The 23,450-nt window shown below is 36.5% G+C and overlaps 1 protein-coding gene across 2 annotated transcripts in view; it reads left to right on the top strand.

The window, feature by feature from the left end:
• LOC131773088 (coiled-coil domain-containing protein 87) overlaps nucleotides 1-23,450 on the top strand; it is a 26,197-nt gene extending 2,747 nt beyond the window's left edge. For both annotated transcript variants that reach the window (XM_059089054.2, XM_059089053.2), the window contains exons 7-34: nucleotides 834-901; nucleotides 1,346-1,427; nucleotides 3,205-3,340; nucleotides 3,980-4,066; nucleotides 5,765-5,852; nucleotides 10,335-10,374; nucleotides 10,845-10,878; nucleotides 11,106-11,184; nucleotides 11,434-11,474; nucleotides 12,481-12,530; nucleotides 12,970-13,042; nucleotides 13,821-13,871; nucleotides 13,986-14,158; nucleotides 15,653-15,677; nucleotides 16,024-16,065; nucleotides 16,862-16,963; nucleotides 18,471-18,587; nucleotides 18,837-18,997; nucleotides 19,312-19,351; nucleotides 19,550-19,666; nucleotides 20,235-20,347; nucleotides 20,559-20,674; nucleotides 21,136-21,365; nucleotides 21,454-21,579; nucleotides 21,810-21,924; nucleotides 22,086-22,147; nucleotides 22,407-22,487; nucleotides 23,233-23,450. In XM_059089054.2, coding sequence (XP_058945037.2) covers nucleotides 834-901; nucleotides 1,346-1,427; nucleotides 3,205-3,340; nucleotides 3,980-4,066; nucleotides 5,765-5,852; nucleotides 10,335-10,374; nucleotides 10,845-10,878; nucleotides 11,106-11,184; nucleotides 11,434-11,474; nucleotides 12,481-12,530; nucleotides 12,970-13,042; nucleotides 13,821-13,871; nucleotides 13,986-14,158; nucleotides 15,653-15,677; nucleotides 16,024-16,065; nucleotides 16,862-16,963; nucleotides 18,471-18,587; nucleotides 18,837-18,997; nucleotides 19,312-19,351; nucleotides 19,550-19,666; nucleotides 20,235-20,347; nucleotides 20,559-20,674; nucleotides 21,136-21,365; nucleotides 21,454-21,579; nucleotides 21,810-21,924; nucleotides 22,086-22,147; nucleotides 22,407-22,487; nucleotides 23,233-23,397 — 2,614 coding nt within the window. In that variant the 3' untranslated portion in view covers nucleotides 23,398-23,450. The remainder of the gene's footprint in view (nucleotides 1-833; nucleotides 902-1,345; nucleotides 1,428-3,204; nucleotides 3,341-3,979; nucleotides 4,067-5,764; nucleotides 5,853-10,334; nucleotides 10,375-10,844; nucleotides 10,879-11,105; nucleotides 11,185-11,433; nucleotides 11,475-12,480; nucleotides 12,531-12,969; nucleotides 13,043-13,820; nucleotides 13,872-13,985; nucleotides 14,159-15,652; nucleotides 15,678-16,023; nucleotides 16,066-16,861; nucleotides 16,964-18,470; nucleotides 18,588-18,836; nucleotides 18,998-19,311; nucleotides 19,352-19,549; nucleotides 19,667-20,234; nucleotides 20,348-20,558; nucleotides 20,675-21,135; nucleotides 21,366-21,453; nucleotides 21,580-21,809; nucleotides 21,925-22,085; nucleotides 22,148-22,406; nucleotides 22,488-23,232) is intronic.

Below are 23,450 nucleotides of genomic sequence, written 5' to 3'. Positions count from 1 at the left end.
GTCCACATGACCCATAATTGGTCAACAGTTGGTCAATACCCGGCCTTCAAGTTGGCTGTTAGGTTGCAATAAACAGTTGGCAACATAAGTGTTGTACTGTTCCACTGTTGGTGCTATTTGTGTGTTGTTAATTGTTGTTTTGCTGAAATAGCAGCTGTCTCACAGCCCTTTCCTTACCAAAGGGGACAGGAAAGAAGAGTCTCTAACGTCTTTGCGATAGAGTGAGGAATATAACTTGATTACAAATTTAACTTAACTTGAGGTCTGAACAAGCATGAGCAAATGCAAAGTAATATTTGACCTACAACACAGCCATGATGAGAAACAAAAAGAAGCTGAAAAAAAAGTATTTGACATAGATGAATGTTGCTGGCATAAAAGTCAAGAATGGATGAGTTGAAATTTAAGTAAAGAAGATCACATGTGGTAACAACAGCTGACCAAGTGTTGGCTCAGTGTCAGTAAAGTGTCAGGTAATTGTCAGCTCAGTGTTGGTAAAGTATCCGCCATTTGTTGAGCAAGTACATGTGTACATGTGTGTCTGTCAAGAGGCAACAAATGTGAGGCGACATGTCCATGGATACTTGTATGACAGATACCTTAAGTACAGATAAGACTTTTTTCCTTAAGGACTCCCATGCTCAGTGTAATCAAAGATCAGAGATAAGGCATATCACCATGTTCATACACCATTGTCTTTGGAGCAAGAACACCAATTAATATTTTTCTTTATTCAAGAAAGTTAGCTGCACAATAAGTTAAAGTCAAAACTAATTGGTCTTTCTATTATGCAATATTTATTGTCTATAGTTTTTGCTTTGTTCCATCAACAGACGCCTTACAATTGAGATTGTGGTTGTTGTTCAAGGACTCTTTGCCAAATATTTAGACAAAGCCCAGAGTAAGTTAAAACATAGGCAGATGTGTTTAAAAATGGCAGGAGATTGGGTAGATGGTTTTTTTTAGATTTTCCTGAAGGTTTTGAAAACAATTTTCATGTTTCTGTGCATCTGTGAAGAAATGTAGTGCATGTGCATGACTTGTAGACAACTACTGCTTTGGTTGCAATATCTTCCCTTTAAGAGATAGTAGTTAACAACCAATCAAGATATATCTATATGGATTTTTAAAAAAATTAGGTAAAGTGAATAATGACTTTCCTTTTTTATCTTTCACTGACTTTGGTATTGTTCAGCAGCTGATATATATCTTTTTTTTAAAAGCTGGCATTTAAGGAGGTTCCTAAAACTATTAATGAAGAAATAAGCAGTGTGTCACTACATCAACTTTTAATTCTAAGAAATTCAAAGGGTCTAGTGCAAATAAATCTTTCTCTTCTTTAAAGAGCTTCACCAGAGAGGTGTATTCAGCTGTCCTGCAAATCTCAGTCGTCTCAAAACTCAACTGGCTTTGGAGGCAAATAAAAGGTGTGTGGATCTTGTGTCTTTGTTGCTTTCTGCAGTTAAACCTTTTGTAGCACTATATTATACCCTTCTAAGGCTAAGATGTTCAGTTAGGAGTGATGTTGGCCTATAGTGGTAGAAATGATCATATTCATAAAAAAAGGTGTTTGTAATAATGATAATAGATAAGGGGAAGTGTATTATGTAAACCTGAAAGCAGTACAAATTAACACTTTGCAGGTGTGACTGCATAGTGATAGAGAACTAAAAATGTAGGCACTGCACTTAATGAAGCCTGGGAGGAAACTTTGGATAACAAATGCTGTTTGCTTTTGTCTTTGTAACCATCAAAAGATGTAATAGTGTAGTTTGATCATCTGGGTGAGTGTAGCCCTGAGAAGGATTGTTGTCAGTAGTGGTGACTGACATTTTTACAATCTGAGCGAAAGTCATCATTGTAGTCAAGTGAATAGTTTTTGTCAGTTGACTGTTCAACTTACGAACCACACTATTGACTGGGACTCTGTGCAATGCCTAACCTACAGCACCAACTACTTTTAATGACTTACTCTGGAAAGCTGGTTTATTAACTTCAAACAGACTCTCCTCAACAGGTGTCAACCACTACTGGCACCATACAAATGACTCATTGACAACATTAACATTACAAATGAACCTAATAGAACAACCTAACTTTACTTAGTCAGATCGAGACTGACCAATCATGACTGACCTATGCTACTTGAGTCTTATAGCCAATAACATCACAGCAAAACTGACCAATCAATTTATACAAACCAGACTAAGCTAACCAACAGAACAACACTACAATCCGACAAACTCAACTACTTTATTAAACAGCAAGTAATGTTCTTACAATTAAGGAGTGACTCCTAAAAGTAGTACTATACTTATTGTTAATAAACTTGATTAAGCCCACCAAAGTCTATATCCTTGCTCACCACCGACACAACCTCACTGCTGTCTCCAAAGTTCCTTGAAATGAGGAATCTTCTGCAGTAACTCTCTCTCTGTATAGCTTTCAAAACAGTCATCACTCCAACAGCAACAACCACTCTTACTACTACATAAGTGAGTCTTTATATATATATATATATATATATATATATATATATTCATGAAGTGTTCTGGAACATTCCAGAAGCTTACACAAGAACTATTTTAGTAGTATTATATAATAAATATGCATGACTTGATGAAATGTTCTGGAAAGTTCTGCAGTATGCAAGTCAGCAGCAGTCTGGAGATTTCTAGAAGATTTTATTTCAGGTTGTCAAATCATCAGTCACAACTATACCAACAACAGTCCTTCTCACTTACCTGGATGATCAAACTACACTATTACTTGTTACCCCTGGGTTCAAACCATTTACTGCATCAAAAGATACTTTGCATGGAGATTTGAGTGAACTCTAGTAATTGTTTAAAACCTAGCTTAGGGAAGTTTAAACCAAACCTCCATCCCAAAAAGTGCTGTCCCTGAACCATGGGAAAAGAGTGCACAGTACAGTGTAGGTGACAATAATTACCTTTGAGGCAGGCCAAGTGATCTGTTGATAAGCCTGGTAAACTCTAGTTTGGCCCACTTTCCCTGTTAGGTCATGATCCCCAACAGGTTGCAATCTTTTGTCAGAAGAATTGTCTCATTGGCAATGCTAATAAGACCTTACATTTTCTTACATTTTCTTACATTTTCTTCTTTGCACATGTGTGCAATCCACTTAGGATATTGCATGGTGATGTGTCTAATTGATCATTTTTAATCTTATGTTTTTTGTAGTCTTAATGTACTTAGCCTCAGACGCAATATTGCAGCAGACATAAAGCATCCAATAGATACAAGCACAGTCTCCAGCAAGTTCTCTTTTGGTAGAGCCCAACCTACTCCTCCACCAAAGCCTTACAGGCCACTTGCAGTAAGAATGTTTGTTCGATCAAAATGAATTAAGTGCTCTTTAATATTTCAGAAATTAATATAACATAAATTTTTTTATTTTCTCTTGGTAGCTGTTATTTTCCAAAAAGCTATTTTTTCTTGGTTTGGTGAAATGATCATGTGTTATGTAGTTGTTGTTGTTGTTTTGTTGTTTAAATACATGCTTTTGTAATTATTATTTTTTCCACTGAAGGGTGGTAACTTTATGTTTCTTAGAAATATATGTTTTATAGCCTTCAGTTGGTGCCAGGATATCCTCAGGTTTTTGCTTGTAGACATTATCTCTTGCAAAAATGTAACACTTTTTGGAGATCAAATCCAAAGGAAAACTTTGAGCCTCAAGGAACAGATAATTTTTCAAAGGCAAGATCTCCTGGCAAATTTTCAAACTAAATGGAGGCTATGTTTTTCATGATCATTCAAATATTTTTTTGCTTAGTGCAGAACAAAGTATTGCATGTTTTCCTTTCTTATCTTGTAGGTTATTATATAGAAATGATCAGCCAATTTGACATACGTTTTGTTGCTGCCTGATTTTTTCAACATACTTCGATTTATATGAATCATTTATAATGTGGGCATTCTCAAAGAACTTTTTTGTTTTTCTCCCTGCTTTTAGACAAGACAGGGAGAGGATAGAAAGGGAAAACCATATTTAACAAGAGTAGAGAAACAGCAGCAATGGATGGATCATGAACTGAGTGATGTGAGTGTTACATTATACAATCATGTAATTTTAATTTCAGCCTTCTAACAGATTTATTATTGTATACATGCTTCTTATTGCAATTCTGCATGCAATCTGTTACTGTACAGACCCAAGGCAACATGGAATCTATTTGTTTTATAATTTTTGATTAAAAACCAAAATGCTATCAATTTTGACATCATCCAGGCATCTGTCCTCAAATAGATCATAAGTAAGAACTAACCAGATTGTTTGTAGAATTCAGCTTAATATATAAACCCACTTTGTAATACTATAAGTAACCAACACATACATCCAGACAAGTCCCTGCCCTGCAGTTGGGTACTTCAGTCTAAACTTGCATATCTAAATAGCACTTGGCTCAGAACTTTGCTTTATGTATTCAACCTTATATTGCTGAGAGCACCCATGGGGAATATCAAACAAATCGGATCATGTGTACTATAGGTGGCCTCGGTCGACATATCGGCTGATACATCGGCTGATATGTCGGTCGACTATTGACCGAGTCTATAGGTCGACTATCGGTCAACTATCGGTCAACTATCGATCGATAGTCGGTCGATTGTTGACCGATAGTCGACCAATCTATCGGCCGACAGTCGACTGATAAATGTGTACATATCAGGTGATGCATTGGTCGACTATCGGTCTATATATCGGTCGACTATCGGTCGACTGTTGGTTGACTGTCGGTCGACTATTGGTCGATAGTCAACCAATATATCGGTCGATTGTCGGCCTATATGTCGACCGAGGCCACCTATAGTACACATGATCCAACAAATCTTGGGTTCTGATTGCCACTATAGCCTCTGGGGGTTGCCCACTTTCATCACATACAAGGAAAAAATAATTGTGTGGAGTGGACCAACAATTAGTGTTTAATTTTGGACAGTGTCAGCAATAAAGTTGTATAATATTAGCTGCAGGAGACAGTCAAAACAGAGAAATAAACAACCCTTGTGCATTTATTGTGCTACAAACACAGTTGGCTTTCTTGCTCAGTTCTCAAAACAACAAGTTATATAATTCTTACTAATAAAAATATTTTTTCTACATAGGAAATGCCTTATTGACCAGGCTTGTTCAGTCAAGATGGCTGGATATAAGCCTTGTTCATTTTTCATGCTTGGTCAATAACCCACATATATGACACTCTGATCAAACAGATGTCATACATATACTTCCTTTTTACCAGAATGTGAAATTATTTAGTGAAATAAGAGGGTTTGAGACCTGGCCAGGTCAATGTATTGTGTTCTTGGCAAGACACTTTACTCCCACACTTCCTCTCTCTACCCAGGGGTATAAATGGGTACCAGCAAATTTTCAGGGAAGCCTGATGAAATGTTGGGGGCAACACTGTGACAGAATAGCATTCCATCCAGTGGGGGAGTAGTAATATACTTCTGATTGCTTCGACATGGTTTGGAAACGGAGATAAGCTCCTGCTGGGTGGGCTAATGGGCTAGAATACAGACTTTACCCGTAAAGAGAGGATCTAAAGACCTGTAGCAAATATTGGGTTTTATAGATTTAACATCCATTATGCATCATTCTAGCTAAGGAAGTTGCTCACAAAGTGAGTAACATTTATGCCTGCATGCTTGGTTGTTTAACTGGTTTTCTTATATCACATTTAACCACAAGTTGTTTGGTAAGCAACTTATTGTTTCATGATTTCTCTTACAGCTACAAAGGCAAATGCCACATCTACAATCAAGTTTATTTCAGAACATTAGCAGTCAAAATCTTCCCCTCCAAAAAAAATCTATATCAGGTAAAAATAATCTTAAATGAATTAACTCCTGCCCCAGGTTCACAATTGGAACCAAAGGATTTTCCTTCATCATCCCTTTCCCTTGATCTGTTGACTTCCCTTTTTGAGCCTTGCACTCATGGAGACTTTGCATACCTTAGGACAACTGTACTCAGAACTTTCTATACTTCTGACATTGTTTCCTGCCTTATGCTTGGTATTTATCTTTATGATTGCATTCCTTTATTACTTTGGCATGGCATGGTTCCAAAGTTGTGAAATAATGTTTTAAAATACAACTCAAATTTAAAGCTAAACAACAAATTGGTCTCCACCCTTGCGAAATGGCTTTTGGAATTCCTAGGAATTCCTAGGAATTTATTCCTAGGAATTCCTAGGAATTCCTAGGAATAAAGGTGTGAATTTTCACGGTAAATTCGGACTGGGAATTCCTAGGAATTCCTAGGAATTCCCAACCATAACAACTCTGGTTCTAAAAACCTAGAAATTCCTAGAAATTCCCAGAAATTCCCAGAAATTCCCAGAAATTCCAAGTTTATAGCCAACAGGACTTGGAATTCCTAGGAATTCCTAGGAATTCCTAGGAATTCCAACTCAGAGAGCCAATGACTTTCCCTGAAAAGCTGTAAATTTCTGGGAATTTCTGGGAATTTTTGGGAATTTTTAGGAATGTTTAAGAATTACTGGGAATTTTGAGGCTAATAATATAAAATAAATACTTTAAATTAAAAAAAACCCAGCTAAAATTCAAGTATTCAATGAAATTTATTTAGAAGCTTAGTTGAGGCTTACATGTAAAATATTTTTGATTAATTAACATCAATGTGTGGTAATATTAGGATGGAATTTGATTTATGTTTCCTTTCTTGAAAACTTCATACGGATTAATCCTCAATTACAACTATTCATATAAAATAGTTCTAATCAATCATTAAATTTGGTTTGACACAAATTGTGAATAAAATCTGTTGATTCTTTTCCATAAAATACAATATCTTAAGTTATATTTGAAAACCAAGCACTCTTGGGAGTGAAGGGGCTAATTACAGACAAATAAAATTGATTTTTTGATTAAAATCTTGTTGTAACTGTAACAATAAATTAGAATGAAGTTATCCTAAACTGCAAACTTAGCTGCTGTTTGTACTGTTTGTATTTTTTTCCTGGGCTCACAATGAGTTGGCCTTGAATGAGGTTGTCAACAAGAACCTTGACCATTTTGTATCTGGATTCCTTGACATCTGAATTTGAAAAAAAATAATATATTAAAATATGTATATTTAAAGCTCAGACCAGGCTTTTAAGATGGCTATGAGGAAAAGGGCATTCATTGGATTCTCAAATTGAGAAATCTCTGTTATATTGAGTGACTTTTATATTGGAGTTAGTACATCTCTCTCATGGATTTTACTAAAAAAGGGCTGAATACATTATTTTGTTTTTACCAAGGAGGGCTTCTTTATGTACTAAGGTTTGTTTAATAACAGTTCCTATTATGAATCTTGAATGTTCCCAAACGTGACTAGAGGAATCTTGAAACCTTACTGATAGGTTTATTTCATTGTAAAGCATAAGCTTAAGAAACTGCGGCATGCAAGTGACCGATTCGATTCTCAGAATTATTCTAGTTTCAGTTGCGCCGAGCGTTATGTAAGCTTAATTCAACCCGCTACATCTATTCTTTTATAAGATTTTGATCACGTAACGAATATCGCAATTTTTACTCACCACAAACTTTCAAAATCGTAGCTTTACAGATGGCCACTCGACCCTTGTTTGTACCAGTCAATATGTCTAACTGTTGTCCCTTCTTTTAACTCCACGGCGCCAACGACTTTCTTTTCTTTTACAACACTCACGCTATTCTCGTTTTCCCATTGAACCACAATAAAAGCTATCTTTAGAAATGTTATATTAAGCAAAACAGTTGAGAAAAGCGATCAACCGATCCAAAGTACATTCAAAGATGAGCGCCAAATGGAGTCTTCTTTGTTTCCGATCACGGGCATGATCACGTGGATCTTTTAGGACTTGTAATTGGCTAGCAAAGTGAATCCGCTGGCTTGCCGATTGCAGTGTTAAGAAAAGCGCCTAACTTTATTCTGACTTCTCCGACCGGTTTTCTGCTTTTAGAAGATGGATAGCTTGGTGATATAAATAAAGATGTGAGCTCACTCTATGTAGAAATAATCGAAAAGAATCGATCGTATTACAAATGCACGATTTGTGGCCGAAAGTTGTCGAGGAAACAAAGACTCGAAACTCACTTGAGTTGTGTTAATGGCCAAGGTGAGAAATAACACTAGCCAATCACAGTTTTGAATGCGACTACAAATCGTCTTTTACCCTCATATTTATAAAAGAAGGATACCACATTCGGAAGTATAAGAGATACATAGATGATCCCAGTGTACCAGTACCTAAATCTACAAAGCTTGACCGTAGCAAGCGTTCAGCAACACGTTCCAACACCGCCATCTCGATTCCTCAGTCAGTCGTTTCCAATGAACTTAAAGCAGTATTGACAACAGAGTAGAGTGCGTCTTACAAAGGAGAAACATTTGTACAAGAGACAGGAGTAGCTATATGCGATTACAGAGCTGCGTTGGAACTCTGGTCCACAAATAGTTATGCACTGCCCGAAGTATAAAACAATCTTGTTGATAGCTGACAGACAGAGAAGAACAACAAGTAAACTTAAGAGCTGTTATTATCGAAGTGTGACTATCACTTTTCATTTTTATATAAAGAAGGACTTGTAATTTGCACCAAAAATAAAAAGATGTAATATTTTTTTGGGAGATCCAGTGATTGGGACATTTAAGAAATTAAGTTATGAAAGGAAATTTGGTTGGTACTTCTCACTACTAACAAGTCTTGTTGACAAATATTTTCAGATCAGAGTTTCAAATAAAGTAAATTGAAGACATCATATAAAAGGTGTTTTTCCTCTAAGGGAACATTGACTACCTCTGTCTTGTCTGCATGCCAAATGTTTGCAAAGTGTGTGGATGATCCACAAGTATTGGAACTCTTACAAAACATTTTTGTAAGAGTTCCAATACTTGTGGATCATCCACACACTTTGCAAACATTTGGCATGCAGACAAGACAGAGGTAGTCAATGTTCCCCTTTTCTTACAAAAATGTTTTGTAAGAAGAAAAACAGCAAAACAAATTACAGCAATTAGTCATGAAAATAGAGCAAAAAACTGAAAAAAAAAGCAGCAACAACAATCATGAAAAAAGAAAGATTAATTAGGTGTTGAATTTGTTTGTCTAAGGCATGAAATTTCTACTAAAAGTATTGTCAACAAAAAGTCTCTGGCAGCGTTTGAGGCAACTGAGCTTGACTGTTCCAAGGTTTTCTAACAAAGGCAACCAGTAATGTAGGTTAGGGAAGTAAGATAACAATGTAATTATTGTTAATTATTGTGGAAGTTGGCAATTTCCATTTAACATAACTGACAGCTGGTTCATGAGAAAATCCAGATTAATGTAAAGATTTACTAAAACTTAGTTTGAGTAATAAATTTCATGATCTTTAAGTTATAAACATGTACATGTATGTATATCTCTTGGTAAGTTTTGTATAGCATACCTTTTATTGAACCAAAGTTTTAAGCCTCTGAAATTACTCTTTTTCTTAAAACCTTCACATTCAAGGTATTGAGAATTTCTTAGAATTTATGTGGACCTCAGGGTATCAAAATTGCCTCAAATTCAATTCCCAGAAATTATCAAGAGTTCCACACTTCTTAAATTATAGGTAGTTTGTAAAGCTGAGAATTCCTAGGAATTCCTAGGGATTCCAAGTCCTCACAAAACTGGAGTCTTCCTTTCCTAGAAATTCCCAGTAATTCCAAGCTTTTTAAATCAGAGTTAATTTTCATAGTTGGGAATTTTTGAGAATTCCTAGGAATTCCTAGGAATTCCTAGGAATTTTTAGGAATTCCTAAGAATTCCCAGAAATTCCCAGAAAACTGGGAATTCGGTTTGCAAGGGTCATTTGCATAATTGGGAATTTTTGAGAATTCCTAGGAATTCCTAGGAATTCCTAGGAATTCCCAGAAAACTGGGAATTCAGTTCGCAAGGGCAGGACCCAGTTGTTTGAAGGCCTATTAGCACTAACTCAACATAATTTAGATTTTAATCCAGGTTTCTTTATTCCCTTATTCAAAAGCCTATTTGGGATAATTTTCTGTATCCTTTTTAAATCACCCAATAATTACATTCTAGACAAAAATAATCCAACTGAATTTTCTTTTGAAGCTATCAAATCTGAAATCAGATTCCACACTAATCCTGGGTTATCTTAACCCAGCTTTGAACACCCCTGCCCAGTACACCAAAAAATTCATGGTGGAATGTACATGCCCACTGTGATGACCTTAATTTCCAGGAAGGATAGAGATAAAGATTTTTTTTGTATAATTTTGTTGGTAGCAGGTCAATAAATAACAGTTTGTTTTACTCCTCAGATTCTGTTTCAATATCAGAGGAAAACCTTTCTGGAGAAAGGTAAACCTTTTTCCTTAATTTTTGTCTATCATTAAAAAGGTTGTGGTGTCTCATTTATGAAGTGTTATCATTTTCTTACAATGTGTTCATTAAGATGTGGATTGCAACATTTTGTATTACTATGACTCCCTGTGACACAATAGTCCATTTTACAGTTGTGTGCTTGGTTGCCAAGCCTTTGAACAGGAGTGAGGCAAAGGGTGACCTTGTTATGATACAAACCTTGCTGCTTTTGAAAAGTAAATTACTTTGTTATCATGCTTACTAGATACTGGTCTCTACCTTAACCAGGTCGCCTTCAGCCTCACTCCAAATAAAAGGCTTGGCAACTACATACACAACTGTAAAATGGCCTATTAAACTACTTGAAGCAGTATGTTGTGGGAATGTCATGATCCACATCTCCCTCTCTTGATGCAATATTTTATTTCATTGCTCAATTTGCTGAAACAATATTTTTATTTACACAGAAATGATGATGCAACACTCAACTCTTTACGGCAAGTAAGTCATGTGTTACATATCCATGCAGTCTAGCTCTCTGCTGTTGGTTAATCGAATACGAACTCTAGGTTTACTTTTGGAGTATAATTTTGCCCAAGGAATATTAATTCTAGTCACACTTCCATGTGCTCTTTTAAAAGCACTTAACTGTATGACAATAAATTTGACACTTATATCGTCTATGTAACTACTAAGACCTTTTTTCTTCTTTCTTTTTTTCGGTAAAGAAATTTTCATCGTTGCCAGAATTGTTTTCAAGGGATGCTGTACTAGAAGAGCTTGGTGTCTTGCCAGAAGATGTAAAAGGTTTGGAGATATTAAATGGGAAGATGGAAGAACTTCTCAATTTTCCTCTTTACACTTCAGCTAATATAAATATTTCATAATGTACAAGTAGGAGTGAATAGAACACTCCAACACCATACAAATAAAGAAAATTTGCCTTTCATAGTGTGTTGCCTTTGAATAGAAATGTGAAATAATTAAAATTTTGAAATCTCTTTGCTGAAATGAATTCAAATGCTAATATTGTTGCTTTATTATCACATATTCTAGCTCATGTACTCAAGAGAAGCCAGAGTGAGAGTAAACTTTTGGTGTGTGCAAACAATAGTGTTATTTTGAGAGTTCATCCTACCAAAAGGGTAGCAGGGAGTGCTTCTCTGTCACCTGGATAAGGAGGGGACCTTTTCATGAAATTTCTAGTGACTTTGTAGGCCTAATGGACCTTTCTGTGTCGTTTCCTGATATATTTACCATTTGAATTTCGAGTCCATCAATCTCTTGATCTCAAAAGTAAACACAGCAAACTAAGAGCAGTAGCAGCAGAAACCTATTTTTCTACCCTGTTCCCTACGTTTTGATTCTTCTAAATGGGTACTATACTTTTCTTTTAACCCAGCTCTAACCCCTAAGAGTGATATGCACCTAATTTCTGTAACAGTATCACTCTTGTAAAGTAAAGGTCATGAGAATAAAGGAAATGATAACCAATTCAAGAAGCATCTGATTTTGAGGCAAATTCTCCTTGTCAGTACCAAAGAAATTGTGAAGAGAACAGTGTAAAGAACATGAATATGAAGTTAAGGTTAAGGGTTAAAAAAAATACAGTAAAACTCCCAGTAACTCAAACCCTAATTGTTTTCCCTGGATTTCTCTCTGCTTACATTTATGTAATATTACCCTTGGTAAGGCTTGGTAACTTTCCCTTCTTGCTAGCAAGAATTTGTTTGGTTCCCTTCCAGGGGTTCCCTTTGGGTAATTTTCCATGTAATGTTTACCCATTGTGTCTCAAACTGTGTTTTTTAATATCAGAGTCCAGACTAACAGTATAATGGAGCCCAGAATGTTATATTTTCAGCCGACCTCTTTGTACTGTACCTAAAATTTGATTGGTATGTTTACTGTAACAAAAAAGACAAAAACAAAAACAAAACAAAAAAATTAGTCAACTCTGTTTTTCCCTCATTTCTGGTCATTTTTTGTGAATTCTGGGAACTGAAATTCCTGGTCACTCAAATCTTTCCCAATCTCCTTTGAAAGGTCAAGTTCTCAAGAGTCAGCAATGTCTTTTTTCCTTATTTATTGCTAATATCATTTCAGGAAGAGGAAACGTTTGATGGACTTGAAGATGACAAGATAGCTGAAAAAAGGTTGTTGTTTATTTGGCCCCCTGCATATTTCAAAATCCGATAACACCATAGCTTTTACAAACTTAGCCCCTATCAGATCGTAGACTCAAGAAGTTCAGTTGACTTTGTTAAGTTATAATCAATGGCTCTAAATGAACTAATTTGTAAATGAAATAATTTGCGTACAAAAGCACCATATCATCCATGCATTTGTATGTGTCCAGTGACGAAATATTTATTAAGTTAAATAGACTGTCCAACCTATTCTTATATCGTCACTAAATTTAGAGTACAGATATTTTATCTTTGTTGTTAACCTATACTATCAAACCAGATAGAGCTATATCCACGGACTGTGGCAGATTTGCGAGATGTAGGTTCCAGGTTAAAACTGTTTAACACTTAGTTTGCTAATATTTAGGAGCTTGAAACCAAAGGTAAATTTACTGTATATTTTTAGGTCTGATAATGCAAATCATGCCTCACGAGACCTCGTCAAACTTCTGGACTCGTCTTTGTCATCAAAACCCTCGGTAAAGAACAGAATATACTTAGTAACATGTATACATACGATTATTGGCGATTTACATCTACCAGCGCCGATCGTGTCTATATCTTCCATTATCAAAAACGATGCTATCATGTGAATTCAAAAGTTAAACTCAAAAACCAAGATTCACGAAAGCTACATCTACATCAAAAGCGACAAGTGAAAAGACTTTCATGAAAAGTAACGCCAGTTTATCATTTTGGAATACTGTTTTTTCGTTGTGGTTTTAAAATGTTATACAGTACAATCATATTATGTACATTGAATAGACTGGCCATAGTTTGTCGTAATTGTTATTAAAACCGGCAGTACAACTAATTTACTGTTGAATACTGTTTTTTCGTTGTGGTTTTAAAATGTTATACAGTACAATCATATTATGTACATTGAATAGACTAGTCATAGTTTGTCGTAATTGTTATTAAAACCGGCAGTACAACTCTTAAGCATACGCGGATCTAAAGCGATGGTAGTAAGCAGAAAGCATCGCCCAAGTTAAAGATGAACCCCACAGTTCCCTTTTAATGAGACAGACAAGTTACTTCTAAGAGGAAATACAGCCTTCGAGATTTTGTAAGAGGATTCTAGAAGAGTGACAGTTAGTGCATTGTTTAGCCAGCCCTATCCTCATCTTTAGATCCAATACGGTGAAATTGCAACAGTTTTGTTCTTCATTTGTTATTGAAGCTTCCCTCTTGCAAAGCTACTGTTTGTTTTATCAAATCTGTGAATGGCGATCTTGTGTCTTGTCTATGGTTTAGGAAGGAGTTCGAGGCGAAGAAGAATACGACGATCTTCCCCCACTTTTACAGGTTCGAGTTACACAATTGTTGATTGTTCATGTAAGACTTCTGCCTAAAAGTTATTGAAGACTTTGCTACAGTGAGCGAGTAGGTTATGCAACAAAGGTTTACGTTTTGTTCAAGGCACTTGCTCGGCACAGCACGAGACACAAGGAAAGAGATCAGAAGACACAAAAGCGGCTAAAGAGAGAAGTTGAATCTAAGGACAACTTAGATGATACAAGTAGTGTCACATCCACAATAGGGTCAACAGAGGCGTCTTCAGTGGCTGTTGATCCAACTATTCAGGAAGAAACGTAAGATTTCACGAAAACAAATTGAACTGATAATTTGTCGTGCATTTTTTTTAAGTTCAGTTCTCATTACGAAACGTTTTCATGATTCATTTCGTCTCTCACATTCTTCATGGTTATTTTTCCTTATTTGGGAAATAGTTACTGCCATTTGGTACAATCATCGGTTTGAATTCATTGGGAACAAGAAATTCAGCACATTTTTACTGAAGAAGATATCACTAAGAGCCAATGAGGATTCAACGTAAAAATTGGCGCTCAATTGTCTGAAGCACGAGAAAACGGAAATCTTTCATTTGCCATTGATTTTAGTTTCACATCTGATCAGCGCATGAGAGGTTTGCTTGAATTGTGTAAACCAGTCACAGAGGGAGATAAACCTAAACCAGTGCAATGCTGGATTATTGTGGACACGCAATAAAGGAAGGAAATTGGGTGGGGTAAACAATCGTAAAATTGATTTAAAATTCAGTTGCATAACTAATTATTAAAGAAGAATGAACACCTCTCTAAACATTGGTGTGGCTATTGAGAATGCCGATTGCTTCTTTATATAAGTACTTCTTCATTTCATCGTTGATTAATTCACATTTTGTTTATTTTGGGCCTCGTTTGTAAACCACACGAATTTAGGTGTTGTCTCTCCATGTTTAGTTGGACTACATTTTTTGGTAACCGGTCGGTTCGACAATGAGTCGTTTCGCAAACATCTCTGGTCAGTTCACAAACGTATAGAAGTCAGGTCGCAAACGTTCAGAAGTCAGTTCGCAAACGTAATAAACATTTACATGTCAACTTGGGTTTAACTATACGATTCAGAATACTACATTGCTGACACGTTGTATGCGTAAATTGTTGGATGTGAAATCTCACAACTTATTTCTCGCTTAAGTATATTTCATAATCAAATGGGCAGTTTTTATCCGGTGTCTCAGTAGTTGTGAATCATCCTTCAAAGAGCAAAGCTTCCTGATAAAACACAAAAACAGTAGGACCTGTTTCATATCGGTAGATTGATTTGCGGATTACAGCTATTGTACATGCAACATGCAAGCGCTGTGATAGAGCGAAATCAACAACAAGACTGCATGACTTAAGTTAGAGAGTTAGTTTGTATCCTTAAACGTTGACATATAAAATCTGCAATGTGTGTGAACTAACTTCTACACATATAAATGTTGATAACGTTTGCGAACTGTAGTCTAAACGTTTGCGAGCTGACTTCTAAACGTCTGCGAACTGACTTCTAAACGTTTGCGAACTGACTTCTAAACGTTTGCAAACTGACTTCTACACGTTTGCGAACTGACTTCTAAACGTTTGCGAACTGACTTCTACACGTTTGCGAACTAACTAGAGGCGTTTGCGAAACGACCGACATTCCATTTTTTTTATCGTTAGGTAAAAACAGAGCATAATATTTGATGTAAAGAATATTATATTAGTGATACAATCATCTGGACTCACCTCAAGTTGATTTCCATTTTCCTGTTTCAGTATCACAGAATTTACCGGTGAAGAGGTAAGTTAAGATTTTGTCATTTTTGCATCATCTGTCTGAATTTTCGAACCTCTTCTTGAGTTTGAAGTTGATAATTATCTGAACATTTCACCCGTCTTTCTACTTTCCACGCTTTTATCCTTCACTTCTCGTTCTTTCAGAGCAACATAACTGTCTTATATAGATATAAAGGACTGCCTGTTAATCTCACCAATTCCTTCAGTGCATCTGAAGAAACAATGGCTTTGACAAGACTAAATACACGAGAGGCTCTTAACCACTTCAAAATATTCTTTCAATCTCAAACTGCTCGAACTAATAACACATTTATAGAACATGTCTTAATAAGTATGTTCATTTATGTCAGCATCCTCAGCCTGCAGTTGTGTCACTGCGACTTCCTGATAAGGTACGTTTGAAAAAAAAAAATTTTATAGGAACTCGATATTTATATTTATATTTGATAGGGACAGTTTGGGGAATAAGACAGTAAAACCCTCAGATAAATCATCATGGGTTGAAAGGTGTTTAAAACAATAATCGTACTGGAGGAAACCTGTTTACTTCATTAGTCCGTGCGGAATTGAGATGTGCTCTTGAAATGTAGAAACAGTATAGTAAAGAAAAACCTGGAATAAAAACTTTGTAATGACATCGCCCCTGAAGAGGGATTTCCGCATTGCAATTTCTTTAGGCAATAGACTATACTTTCCATCGGTGTACAGTTATGATAATCCTCTTGGTATGTTGGATAACACGGGATAAAAATTTGTAAAACACTCGCCTCCGACGTGCAAACTGATAGAAAGTTTAGTCTGTTGCTTTTAGATAATAAACTTCAATTTTCTTTGGGTTTATCAGTTGGTTTTGACCAATTAGGGTGCGCGTAGTATCTCAGTTATTTTATAATTGTGCTTAGACATACGTATTGTCATTGGAGAAAGAGTCAGAGGGAGCCTTCATATGTATCTTATGTTAATTTTCTCATTTATTGTTATTTTTTCTGATGGAAAAGTTATCTGACGGCTTTTATCTCCTCAATAGAATTATTTTCACACGCTAACGCGATGAAAAATTTGTTTGTTAAGTACTTGACACCAGCGCTCATAACGTAAGCGCTCTCACGGGCTATTTACCATCCACTTAGGGTAGATATGGGTGGACTGAATAGTTATGCCCCAAGAATAACTTGATTATCTTTTCAGTCTGTAGTGAGAGCATCAGATGTTCGAGTGTCCAACCGAGTCAACAAAGCTTCAGTGACACTCAAAAGATATCCCACTGTTTACAATGACCTCATCGGAGAGGTAAGAGTATACAGTACTGAAGTTTCACGGCTTTCTTCTGAAACTCACCTCAGTTTTAATATTGTTCAATACATTTCTGGACAGATTGTCAACAAGACACATTTTGCGATCCTAAAACTGTGTTTCCTTGGTCAGGGGTGTCAACAATCGTCCTATACTAGAAAAATAAATAACTGTTTATTAATTCCTCTTCTCATTTTCATTTACTAAAGCTAACCCCGAGGAATATTCAAACAACAGCCAATCAAATGAATTTTTATATCACGTGTAAAGAGGTTGATCTCCTTTTAAATTGTTTTTAAGTGACGACATACGTAAAACCAAGGAGAGTAACTTGTGTTGCGTAGATTACGCTAACTAGTTCATTAGTTGTGTTTTTAGATAAAGATTAAAACAGAAAAGACGAAACCCACATACACACACGCTTCTCGTCATCGTTATGAATAGATATGGGTATAAATTCAAGTGATATGGGAATACAAAAGTTTCTTGAATGGTGGTTCGGTCTGTCAGATTGTGTGAATTTAAATGTAATGTGTCAATCAATTTGAAGCTTCAACATTCCCCCAGGGCAACCCCCGAGCATTTGAGCTTTAGAGGATTGGTTCATTCAAATTTCCACTCCCCAGGGACAAAATTGTTTTCAAATGCCCCACCTAAGTGTTGGATTTGATCGTCAATTTTTTTGCAAAAGGCAAGATTAGCGACCAAGACTCTTGTAGACTTTTTCTTACGAACCATCAGCTCCCAAAGTAAGCTTGTTGGCTTTAAAAACACCTCTATATTAAAAGATAAAACACTTTTATTCTACTGAAAGGACTTGACAGTTCCAGGTTTAAATTCTCCATTTCACTTAGGAACGGTTTAAGTTTCCCACGCCCGGGGGCACGGACAACAGTCAAATGGCGTTGTGGTTCAATAAAAAGAAGATTGGGAAAGTGGGAGAAAATGATGCGGTGTCAAATTTCAATTCCTCCAAATGTTTTTCTTGAAATGTGGGGTGCGTTTCTTGATAAAATCGAATAAAAGAAGACTGATAGAAAAATGTTAATGAGCTCTTGTTTTCTTTTCACTACCTATTTGTTGTGTATAACGTGAAACATTCTATGCAATGAAGCACAGGAATTAGACACAGCATTGGAGCTTCACTGATTCCCCTTGCTACAGTAATGTTTAGGGAACAGGGAGTGTCCCGTTCCCTGTGGCAAAAGCCCTTACTCCACATGTTTGTTTGGAGGGGAGAGTAAATTCAGCACATTTCATGGATTTTTAATAAAAGTCGACTAATCTCTTGGTAAGCAAAGATTTCAGGACCTATTGGCATTTCAGAGGAGTCTCAGTCGTAATATCTCTTCATAGAATTGTTCTGAATTTGAATAGTTTTGTATCTGTCAGGGTTAATATTCTTTCAACTTCATACACATATTCCAATTAATTTTTGGAATGCATGGACACCGTATTTGTGAATTGTCTTGATGATGTTGCTGTTTTTGACGTGATATTTCAGATTGATACACCCACTGTCAAGTGGCTGGATAAGAACCTGTTTATAGGCGAGGAAATTAAGGAAGTTTATGAAGAAATCACCAAGACGATTGGCACTGATCATCTCCTATTTGATCAGGTAACGCGATGCAAGACCACTCATGGAAACTCAACATGCAAAAAAAGAAAAAAAAAATACATATATGATAAATATAGTGCTTTAAAATTTGAACCTACACATGGACAATGTATATGGGATAGATACATGTGTTTATTAAATGTTAAATTATCGGATTGATTGCGTTGAAGGCTGAGTAAAATGATAAGTAATTGCGCATCATGGAGGTTTGTCTTGGAGGAAACACATTTTTGTTCGATGTCTTTGTAGGATTTATATGTGGAAAGAACAACGGAAACAGTAGATCTTACTCTGTGCACCTCATCTTCTTCCCTATGCAAGCCCCGTGCAGAGCGTGTGATGAACAATAACTTGGCAAAAGATATTCCTCCACCATGGGGAAATGGTACTGCTGACAACTGGAGAAACAGGTAGCAAGAAAGACTTATTATTCAGGCATCATACCTTTACATCTATGAATTCCTGTTAATCTTATTTTGCTGAGACTCCCTTCGAATGTCTGTATCAAAAATAATGGCGATCGATGTATCGATAGCGCTGTTACGCAGTAACGAAACTTATTACATACATTGTGTTAGCACAGACATCATGAAATTTTTAAAGATAAGTAGCTAATAAATAGACTGATCACGAGCTCCCAAATCCGGAAGATTATTATCCAAGGACTTTGTGCTGGTCAGCTAAAAGATTGATTTTACACTAATTTTCTTCATTGAAACTGCAGCCCAAAGTTCGGTGGTCTTGGAAGGGAAGACATCCTTCAGGTACCTCCAATTCATAGTTTCTGCAAAGAGTGTAGTAATTCCTTACACGTTCATCGGCCCAGAGCCATTGTGAACGAGACCCAATTAGGCTGTGTCTACATTTGATCAAGAAGTAAATTTATCTGAGAAAAAAATGACCTTGTTAATCGAAGTTATCTATACCAAGTGATTTATGCCTACCTTTTGTTATGATATCAGGCAAAGCTGAAGAAAGGAGATGACAATGGTCATGGAAATAAATCCTACAACTCTTGGTTGGCTTGGTGGCGTAGCACCATCACAACCGATGACTTCCTTAAGTTTCTCTCCACTCAGGTAACAACTTCATCACAAACTACACCAAAGTAACGCCAAATGTAAAAAAATACACCAGCTACACAAAAATAAATCACTTCCATTACTAAACTAAACTATAACAGCCACAGCAGCTACACTGAACTACAGGAACTACACTGGAAACACCAGTTATAGAAACTACACTGGCTACACTGACTACATGGAGCGGAAATAAAATTTTAGACAAATGTTTCTCCCAATTCAGTTTTATACCATAAACATTAGGAACATTTCAGCTTGCTACACAACCGCCCATCTCATGCAGGTCATCAAATTTAAATGGAGCTGAACAAATAATTTTTTCAGGAAAATGAGAGTGTCTCCAAGTTTTCTGTGCCCTTGAAAAAAAGAACAATGAATGCAAACTGACAAATTTTTTAGTCAACACTTGTGCAAAAATGCATGTTTCATTTTTTATGCTGATCTAATTCGATTGTTCTCTTGTCAATTTGCGTTACTGGAACATGTATTATCTTGACTTCTGTGTGTTACTCTTCTGATGATACTCGTATTGCACGGTAAATAACATCAACATTTGTTCTTACAGGAAAATGACTACCTGTCACTGTTGTTTCATTTGTACGATTCTGATCATGAAGCCGATGACGGAGAGGATGGAGACGAGGCTCGGCCAGACACCGTTCAGATGGCTTTGTTAAGGTCATTAAAGGCTTTATATCTCCAAGCTATACTCGGAAATCTTTTGTGAAGACGTGGTTAACTCAAAGTGTCTACGAATGTGTAGACGAATCTCAAGAATGTATACAGTGTGAGATTTTATTTAGGTGTTACACGAAAGGTTTTTCTCTTAAATTAGGCTATTTCTTGTGAAAAACGTGTTGATTTAACCAGTTCTCAACTCTGGTTTTAGGGAGCGAGAACGAAAACTAGCACAACTGAGGTTGTTAAAAAAGGACTATCAACCTGGTGTGTGGAATGTTAATAGTGTACTTCTTGGAGGACTTGGGAATGAACCTGATGTTGACGGTAAATAGATTTATAGCAAATGCAAGTATGACGACGTTCACACAACTTCCCTTCCAATCCTAAGTCCTCTAAAGCGATTGATGCAACGAAGGGCAAAAGCAACCTAAAACAGTAGTATGCTGCATGAAAACGATGATGTTTTGTTGTTTGCTCCACAAGATCCACTGTAGCCCACTCCTATCACACGAGTTAGTAATGTGATCCGTTTGGACTTGTTGCTCCAGTCATCAAACAATGTTTTTCTGCTTTTGCTCTGTCGTTCTTGATGACCGCCTTAAAAACTCCTGTCCTTTAGTGAAGCAATCTAATGAGAAATTAGGACTAATCAAGTAGATCGAGGAGTATGGATATTTTGTGGATTCCTGTTGAGTTTCTGTTCACTTTCTCCTGTAGAGTGGCTTGGGTTCAACTTCGAATAGGCCGTTTGAGATAAATTTTTTTATTGTCTTCTGTTTTCTTAGAGGAGGAACTTCTAGCTAATCTTGAGGAAAGTCTTAATATCGTTACGCCAGACACATCAACTAAACAGACAGGTGGAGCAGCCACCTCCCCATTGTCTCACTCGGTTGGCAGTGCAAAGTCGGTGAGCTCAATGTCAAATTCTGACCGGCAGAGAGTGGACACAAGTTCTGTGGGTGTCATACCACAAGCTGTTAGTAGTGCTGGTGCAGAAACGGCTAGTACAAGCGAGGTTTGTCACTCTGAGGGAAATGATAATTCATATAAAGATCGCCCACACCTTTTGCAGTAGGTCTATTAAGATTATTTTATTTTGTTAGGTGGGTTCATTGTCGCCTCAGGATCGTCTGGAAAGGTTATGGACATTGTTATGTATGCCTGATACACAGAGACTAGACATGGCTATAAAATACAGTGCTGAACCCTACAGCAGTAATCTTCTAGAGGTACAAGAACATTCTTGATCAATGTGAAAAAATTGAAACAAGTCGCATTTGCTTCAAATTTGATTTACTCGTGTATGGTATGGTCTTTCGATTGTCAATCAAAGGTTTGGTTCCTTGCGTCAAAAAAACTACCTTCGAGATTAGAGCCACGATATAGCTTTTACATATGTAGATATTAAGTTGCACTTCATCGGCGGAAACTCAGAAACTGTTAAAATTTATTATTTCAGGCTATTACCTTCTGGGAAATTGCTACAGAGGTAATCTTAGACCGTGAGAGTTTAATGACTAAGCTTGAAGATTTTGAAAGAACTGCTTCCGATCCTAACAGATTCTTTTCCAAAGGTAAGTTTCGATAAAGGCGGTTTGCCATCCACATTATGTTCTAGATTCAGGCATTAGGAAACAAATTTAGCCCAAGTCATTACTGATAGTCAAACCTACATGTAACATCTTTATTGAAATAAATCAGTTGTTCCTTCTTATAAGTGGCACTTTTTCCTTAGAAAACAATGGTTCATCTGCTTCGCGAATTAAGGAATCCAAGACAAGGGATTGGTTTAATAAGGTAGGGCAATCAAACGTTCTTCTTGCACATCTTAAATTGGCCCACAGAAGAACAGGCTTGGGGTGTTTACTGAGTTGTATGATACGAACAACATGAACAACTTGTAATGAACAAATCGTCAAACACCCTTTTTTAATGATAGAGTGTACTTAGGCTGCATGCTGGCCATTAAACCATTTGTGTGAGAGTTATTTGAAGGGACAAGTGTACAAAAACTGCTGAAATGTGCGTGAAATACTTTATTTTCCATGGGTGGCAGCGCCTCACTCGCATTGAGAGTCAGATTAAAAGATCGGTTACAGATGTTCAACGTCAGTTTGGCGACATTGTGACATTTCAGGTATGCTGTTTTTTTTTTTGAATAAGCCATGTGCATTGGTGTAATGAAAGGAAATGTACAATTTGAAGGGTCAAGGAGTTGGAGGGGAGATTTTCCTGTAGATCAGTTCTTGCCTATTTGTCTTTTTCATGTTTCTAAACCCTGGTGAAACCCCACTTTAGATCCAGAAATAGTCATTCCATGAAGACTTAGTCATTTCTTTTTGTGACCAACTGTTTTGGCGTTCAAGTATCCCTCTCACAAAGGGCTAACACTTGACACTTCAGCTTAGAAACTCTTAACAGTGGCCAATTTACATAGTCAGTTCGGTTGATAAACTGACCAAATTGTTTTGGGGTTGGTTTGGTTAATTAGGACTTTTCCTGTTCTCTCGGTCACCATTCCATGCGGTTTTCTCTCAAGTTGTTGACACAGAGACAATTATTGTAATCATTCTTGGGAGTAACTTCATTTTGGTTTACCCCAATATAACGCGACTAAGAAAAAGGAAACGAAGGAATAAAATATGTCATGACTTATGCTATATTATATAAGATTTCAAAACCACGGTCACGATTCTGATTTATTTTGCTGTAACTGACTGAATTATTGGTGAGTTTTTTGCTAATTCTTTGACTATGAGGGATTCTTATTTGAAATCTATGTAATCTAGAATGAAGCTTCCCTGGTACATTTATCCTTACTATGATTGCCTTTTTCTTACAGAAATTGTAAACCGTATCGGCACTTTGTTTGACTTTTTCAGGGTCGCCCTTACCTGGAGAAAATAAACCTGGATCGAACCGAGATGTTTTATTGGCTACAGCAGGAGCGACGACAACATACGATGGACAGAGAACTTGTCAAGATGAGGGAAGTCACACTTAACGCTACTGATCTTCCTCCAATACAAGCGCACATGATATTGTAAATAGAATGCTGATTATGGTATAGAGTTTGTAATAAAATATGATGAAAATCTGA

Source organism: Pocillopora verrucosa, chromosome 4 (assembly GCF_036669915.1).
Source record: "Pocillopora verrucosa isolate sample1 chromosome 4, ASM3666991v2, whole genome shotgun sequence".
Lineage (NCBI taxonomy): Eukaryota > Metazoa > Cnidaria > Anthozoa > Scleractinia > Pocilloporidae > Pocillopora > Pocillopora verrucosa.
This window is presented reverse-complemented; position numbering and strand designations above follow the sequence as displayed.